Below are 7,832 nucleotides of genomic sequence, written 5' to 3'. Positions count from 1 at the left end.
CTCCAGAGTGTGGCCTTGGTACCATGAGGATCAAGAGGAGGGAGGCCAAGCAGGCAGCAGCTGTCTCCCATGAGGAAATGGAAGCAGGAGGATCTTGGAGATTACAGCTTTAGGAAAGCTGCTTCCACCTGTAACTGAGCACTGACCCCAGTGAGGATCCAGCAGCCAAATTAACACACAGTGCAGAATCTGGGATCTCACTGGAACCCAGCAATCTTCTAGACAGTCTGATAAACCCAAACACGGGAGGAAGTTTGATGCACAACACCCCAAAATTTTTATTCATTGAAGTTGTTTCAGATTTAGACAAATTATCAATAACTAATATTTTCCTTCCATTTTAAAAGAAGCTTACCTGAAATATCCATATACTGTGAATTCCAACTGAATTTACATTCTCTGACCATATGAGAAGAGGTAACAAGGAGCCAGACCAGCTGCAATGCAGCATGTGCCCTATTAGTTAACTTTCCTTCTCCCTCAGGAGCTCCACTTGGGGAAAAAATCTAGCACAAATTTGCTGCTCAAGCAATCAGTCCCAGCCTTCAATGGATTTTTATAGCCTCTGTCCTACAGTTGTGGTGTTGCTGATATGAATAGCTAAATTAAAACTACCTTGACTACATGAACAGAGGGTGAAATTCCACTTGGTGGCTATAATGTGGGTATACTTAATTGGTACTAGAAAGGATAGAACGGGTATTAATCAGAAAAAATAAAGAATACCACCTTTTCTCTACTTTCTCAATTGATTCATTAAATATACTTCCCCATTTCTTCTAAAATGGAAGCAAATGTTTTAAAGGCAGAAAAGGAGGATTTTTAGTCACTTTCCATCATGAGCACCATGGAAAAAATCCACAACGAAACAACCGCTTTTAAGCCCAAAGAAAGATTTTTACTCTGCCCTTTAAGCCATGTACCAAACAGTGACTCCCCTGCAGAAAGGGACCTGGAGGTGCTGGCTGACAGCAGGCCCAGTTCAAGGCAGTCAGAGGGCAAACCACATCCTGGGCTCATCAAACATCAGATGGGCAAAGAGGTGATTATCCTGCTCAGTGTTGGTGTGCCTCCACCTGGAATATTGTGTGCACTTCTGGGCCCCAAAATACGAAAAGGTGTTTGGTGAAGATGTGAAGGTCCCTGAATGAATTCAGAGGAAGGCAACAAAGCTGATGAAAGGGATAGAAGGAATGTCCTGTGGGGAGTGGCCAAGGACTCCTGGTTCATCTAGTTTGGAGAAAAGGAGGCTGAGGCCACCTCCTTGCTCTGTGCAGCTTCCTGAGGAGGGGAAGTGCACAGGGAGGTGCTGAGCTCTTCTCCCTGGTATCCAAGGATAGGACACAAAGAATGGTTTTTAAAGCTGTGCAGGGGAGGTCTAGACTGGATATCAGGAAGCATTTGTTTCCCAAGAGAGTGGGAAAACACTGGAACAGGCTTCCTAGAGGGGTGGTCAATGCCCCAGGCCTGTCAGTGTTTAAGAGGCATTTGGACAATGCCCTTTAAAACATGCCTTAACCTTTGGTCAGCTCTGAAGTGCTCAGGCTGTTGGACCAGATGATCATCGTAGGTCCCCTCCAAGTGCAACAGTCTATTCTATAAAAACACTGCACGGCTACTTACAAACAAATATTACCCAAGTAAGGTATCCAGATACAGAAAAAGAAAATGCAACAAAATAATCATGTAATTAACAACCATCCTGGCACATATATTCCACAAAGGGTTTGCTGACGCTGCATAGCCACCTTGTAACAGCATTATTTTAACACAGTTATTATAGTTCTAATTTAAAAAGCACTTTAAAAGCTTAAAACAACCAAACAAAAACGTTAACATTCACCAGTCCTGGAAGAATAGGAGAGCCTTCCTTCGCCTCACTAAGTCTTCCTATTGAACTGGTACTTTTCACTCCTTCCCATTCTAAACTTCAATACTAACGAGTTTGGTAAAGCTGGAAGCAGAGCATCATCTTAGAAAGAACTATCAGGAACCCTTAACATTGGACAGACCTGTCCATCCTGTTCCTTAGCTGAATGTTTATCACCTTGTGCTGTACACAGACCTGCCCTTGGATGAAGCACTCCTCAAGGAACCCCACAGCTCATCGAGCCAAACAGCAAAGTGTGATGTGTTCACAGAACTCAAAATAGAAATGGATTCATTCATAAAAAGTACCTTTTCTGAGGATCACCATCAACTTCAACTGTATCCCTGCAGAAACAGGTCATAAAGTAAGCAAAATGGAGTTTGAAGCACAACAAGATGACTTGATAGACCCAAAAAAACAAAGTCAGAAAAATTTTAATGGTAACTCTACTTGATGGGTTCTTTTCGGCAAGAGCATTAGTCTTAGAATTTAATTACGGCTTCTTATAAGCCAGTACTTTTTCAATTAATTTTTCAACTTGGACATTAATTTTTTTTATCAAAGAGATCCAAACTTCAGGGAAACACTGCTGAGGAACCAACACTTTTACTGAACAGGTAAAAATCAACAAGTGCTACTGGAAAAGAATGGAGACTCTTTTTTTCCCTCAGAAACTAACATATTGCTGGAGTTTTCAGTTATCCACATGATGCACTTAAATCTCCAAGTTGACAATTACATCAACACCCACAGTACAGCTTACACTCTGTAGATCAATGGACTACATATGGAAGAAGCAGTGATTAAAGAGAATTGTTTTAATAATCACAAATACATGTAAATCTCCTATTCCCCACCTTTTTAAATATGGCTTTTCCACGCTAGTTTGGAGATATTTGTAGTGCACTTCATCTGCACTTTGTATCCCTTTTTTTTGTTAACTGGCATCTGTTTGGCAGTTACAGAACAGGATAAAACAGTTGAGAGTCACCTCAGCAGTCAAGTATGACCCACTTAAAAAGACTGAGCACTACAAGAGGACAGTCCCCATTTTTAGGTCATGGGTCTGTCTCCACATTTAAGGAAATGGCTGCTCTGGTCACTGAAGCAGCAGTTCTAGATCAAACAACCAGTAATCTTGTCTCCTGCTTGCAGGTAAAATTCTAGTATGTACTTGGGAGACTTCAAGCAACTTAAGAACTTGCCTTTACTAGTAGGCAAAGAAGGAGGAAAAAAAAAAATCAGGATTGAAATTTCAGCATTAGAAACACATTATCCAGACACTTCAGGCCAGGAAACGGCATTACAGAATCCTACACAGCATTAGAAACACATTATCCAGACACTTCAGGCAAGGAAACAGCATTACAGAATCCTACATATATCCCTTGGATTTAAGGATTATTTTTTCTATTTTTAATAACTGGGGACTGTCAAAGAATACATTTGGAAGATATTGTAAATTTAATGGTAATCAACAAAGGAAAGAGGATTAGAAAGGAGGAAGGAAGAGGAAAAGGAAAGACAGTGACCATGTTGCATAAATAAGAGATGAACGTCTCAAATTTCAGTTGAGACACAGAGATTTGATTCACTTACTGGTTATCAGAATCACTTCCCTTGCGTTTCCTTGGAATGTCAGGCACAGCAGCGTTGAAAGAAGTGGTGGTGGCAGGCTTAGTGATTGGATTCATGAGGCTGGGCACTGCACACGCAATGCATGGGCTTCCATCCACAGAGAACTGATCTGTCAACGAGAATAAAGGCTCAGTGTCCAGCAAAAGCTGCATCACTGTGCACCCACTCTGATCCTCACTGCGACAAAAAGTCATCTGTGTGTGGCTTCCGTGTCTCTGACACAAAAAGCCAAGGTTGCACTGCTCCAAGTCCAGCAAAGCGTGCACCACCTTCCCACAGTGCTGGAATGATCTCACCAACCCAACCAACACACCAAGGCAATATAAAACAGCTCTCCCCTTACACAACCTCTGCACTTAAATCCTCCCAGCACCTCAGACATCCTGCTGCAAAATCACCAGCTGTGCCATATGTCAGCAGATCAAAATACTGTAGCTCAAACTAAATTAACATTAAAAAATATGTTGTGAGCTATGTTTTTTGATCAAGCTGGATATCCAAAAAATGGCAGTTTGCTATAATCGTATTTCTGACATAAAATCCACAATTACACAGAACATCTGCCATGGAAGTTGGAAATGTCTCAAAAACTAGTCAAGTTCCCTTCACAATTCTCCTCTTAAGGAAAACTGTTGTTTCTGGAAAGGACAGAAGAGAAGTCACAAGCCAAAGGAATCCTAGCAACCTACGGGGAAAGGAGAACAGTCTCAAGGAACATAAGCACTATTACACTGTTTTGCTGCCCCAACACAGAGCTATCACAAAGAATCACCCAGCTGATGTTTAGGCAAAGAGCCAGAATTAATTCTGTTTCAGCAAATGTAGGAACTCCTTTAGGCTTCACGTGCCAGTGAGCACAGATGAGAGATTAAGAGATGTCAATTAAGGAAGTGAGCATCTCCTGCTTCTAGCAGGGAGCAAAAACCAAGAGGAGTACTTTGAAAATGCAGAAGAAGAAAAACTGGACGCTTTCTTGTGAGCTTTCTCTCTTTTTTTAGCATCTGTGCTGTTTGTAAAAATGTAGAAATGTGCAAGAACAATAATAAAATGCATACTTTCTTTTTCCTCTTGGATGTAAACACATCTCACACCAGAAAAATGACCCTCTAGGTTTTCATTTGGTGTTGGAATACAGCTCTGGAGAGTTAAATAAAAATAGGATAATACTCGAACAACAGCTTGCCTGGTCTTCCACTAATCCTCTCTCTATCACATCAGACAACACAAAGTCAGCCCCTGTTTTATTTTAGAAAGCTCTTTAACTCATTAAGTCCCACAGGAAGTTCCAAAAAAAAGCAGTGGAAACAAAGAACCAATAAATACTTGACAAATAAGTGACAACATTTGGACATCTGCAACAGCAAGACAATTTAGTTATTTCAAATACACATCACATTCAAATTAGGGATGTTAAAAATATATTAAAAGAAATTACATGATAAATACTATAAGGACACAGTGGTAGATGTCTGAAATATTTTTACGATGAGTTTCCCTAGAAGTCTCATTTTATATTTCTGTTATTAACACAACTACAAAACAAACAAAAAATGCTAACAAATCCAAAGGAACTGTTTATTTAAAAGGAGTAGTTTTAATCTGCCCAGGTCACAGCATCCTGTAATTACTGATTAAGCTATTGAAGTACAATCAGTCTTGATGAATATTCATAAAAGAGTACTTACTAAACAGCAACCTACATGGTTCCAAGACAAGAATGCCTTCAGCACAACAGATCCTTTCGTCCTGGAGCAAAGCAGGACAGCACAGACCCACTGACCTAAATACTACTCTCTACACAGATGGCCAGCCTGCTTTTGGAACACTTCCCTTTAAAGGAACAAAATCCAAGGCCTCTTTTACAGGTTTTCCAATTTATCTTCAGTATTATTAAACAACTGCTTTTTTCCCTCACACCCAAGCAACAAATTCTGACTACTGCACTTACCTCTTCTACCTTTACTAACAACACCCATTTTCATTATTCTTAACTGAGAAAACAAAATATGTTCACATTACCAGTAACAGTGACCTATTAAGAACTTCTAAACTACAATTATTAGGTGATAAATTGAATCCTTATCACTATCTCTGGGACAAACTAAATGCCAGTAAGATGGGTGGTTGATCTTGGACAAAAATATAAGGCTAAGAATCTGTACTGATCCCTGAGCATGAAGCTTATATTCTTTATATATAAATATAAGGCTAAGAATCTGTACTGATCCCTGATATGCTCAGCATGAAGCTTATATTCCTTATATATTTTTTTTTCCTTAAAAAACCCACGAACCAAATAAATTTAAAGCTTCAGAACAATCAGGCATAGTAGAACACTGATTATGTGGAGTTTAACAGGAGAGAGCAAATCTTTCTAATACCTATCACTCACTGAGGAAGAAGTGGGCAGAAACAGCTCCTAAAGCCAAGGCAGCTTCGAGAAGTCAGGAAAGGTGATGGAAAATAATCTCTGAGGGCTCCATAACAGCCATCATTATGATACTGGGTGATTCCAGGGAGCTCACTCTCTCCCTGGAGAGTGTCCCAGCCTTGTGTAGGCTGTGAGGAAAGATTTCTCTCCCTCTCTGGCTATCTATACCACTTTGGGAGAGCTGCATAAAGGATTTAAAAATCTTTGGGTTCACAAAGAGAATGGTCTAGAATGTACCCCAATACCCAGGGTAGGCTTCTGTGATAGGAAAAAGTTGAATTTTTACCTGTCATTTAAGCTGGCTGAATTTCTCAGACTCACATTTCCTGTGAACATTTTCATACCATTGACATCAAAACCAAACACCTCTAAAAACACACAAAGCAAAATGAAATATTTCCCCATTTCATAACACACTTGCTTCATGAAAAATAATATCCTGAAGGACTAATCTTTATTACAAGTTGATGTTTCTATAAAACCAAAATCGTTAGTCAATTTTAAAATTACTAGAAACAGTTGAAGTCAACTAGAGATGTTTTGTTTTACCACCCCAAAGGCTATTACTTACACTAGTCTGGTTTGCAAGCCAAATAAAATTCCAGCTGAGAAATGACATTTTTATTACTTCTTATTCCAATGCTAATGCCCTAATACTGATAACCAGAATTTAATGGCAAGTGAACAGTTCCTCAAATACATGTCTATTATGATCTATGTCTGTCTCTCAGCATTAAGCCTATATGCTTATCTGTATTAAAAATCAATAATATTTTTCAAGCATATTATGCACATTGGGACAGATGAAAATAATGAGAATAATACAGGAACTCCCCCCCCCCAGAATCATTCCCTCTGTGAAAATGCAAAGACCATCCAAGCAGTACAAATACATATGGAAAACAGCTCCTTCCCAGTAAATGTATCAGAAACAAAAAACCTGTTAGTTCAACACTAATTTCAGTGCATTTCATAATTGAGCAAACAAAATATTTAAGGGATTGTTATCAATATATATTTCTCATAACATCAGTGTACAAGAGCATCCCCTATTCTTGTGTTTTTCTACAGGGAAAAGAAATAATAATTACAGTCCCCAAGGAGTTTGCAAAGAAGGGAACAACTGCAAAGGAGCTGCACAAAACTTCTGTTTGGAGGGAGATATAAAGACAACCAAAATCAACCATATTCCTGTGTCAGCAACGTTTCTGTGTCAATCCCATGCAATGCACTGAGAAACAAGGCTTGGGAGACTCCACATTTTTCCAACTACTGACAATATTTTCTAATCCCATGCCACATTCCTGAGCTGTTTTCTCCACCAACAGTTTTAAGGTTTTCAATTCCTAAGCAAACACAATCTATTAGAAAAGGTTTATGGCCAAACTCCACCAGCCACAAAAAGGGACATTCATCTGAACCAGTAACGATGTCCACATCTGAAGTAGCCATTCTGGTCCCTCTTGGAGGGAGGAAGACATTTCTAGGGTGATTCATCTCTTCCCAGAATAGATTCCTACATTTGGCTAGATAAAATAAAACAGTTCTAGGGTGATTCATCTCAATCTAAAATAGATTCCTACAGTTGGTTAGATGAGATACAGCCCAAGAGTGCCTACCTCTAGTCCGTAATTATACGGGGACCAAAGGAACTGGCTCAGACTTGGACATCTGAAGATAAGTGAGATGAAACCCACCCCAAGTACAGAAATATCACACAATTCTTATAACAGCCACAGACAGCACCTGTTTGCATCACATGCAACAAGTTCAAGCCCAAGAGAGTCTTTCAAAATTATTGCCCTAATTTTGCACTACCTCAAGACCACTCACCCCTAGCAAGGTTAGCTTTTCTGTCTAGGTTTGCAGCATACATATTAGCACTCCAAAAAT

The 7,832-nt window shown here is 39.6% G+C and overlaps 1 protein-coding gene across 4 annotated transcripts in view; it reads right to left on the bottom strand.

Moving 5' to 3' along the window:
• ARNTL2 (aryl hydrocarbon receptor nuclear translocator like 2) overlaps positions 1–7,832 on the bottom strand; it is a 31,987-nt gene that overhangs the window by 20,615 nt on the left and 3,540 nt on the right. For 2 of the 4 annotated variants that reach the window (XM_017745789.1, XM_017745786.1), the window contains exons 2-3: positions 3,470–3,617; positions 2,179–2,214 (exon numbers count right to left, since the gene is read on the bottom strand). In XM_017745789.1, the coding sequence (XP_017601278.1) occupies positions 2,179–2,214; positions 3,470–3,617 (184 nt within the window). Of the gene's footprint in view, positions 1–2,178; positions 2,215–3,469; positions 3,618–5,193; positions 5,246–7,832 lie in introns of those variants that run through there. The other 2 variants (XM_008642444.2, XM_017745790.1) reach the window with 2 other exon arrangements.

Source organism: Corvus brachyrhynchos, unplaced genomic scaffold (assembly GCF_000691975.1).
Source record: "Corvus brachyrhynchos isolate BGI_N302 unplaced genomic scaffold, ASM69197v1 scaffold209, whole genome shotgun sequence".
NCBI classification, from domain to species: Eukaryota; Metazoa; Chordata; class Aves; order Passeriformes; family Corvidae; genus Corvus; species Corvus brachyrhynchos.
Note: the sequence above shows the minus strand (reverse complement) of the source record. Positions and strands in the feature narration are given on the sequence as shown.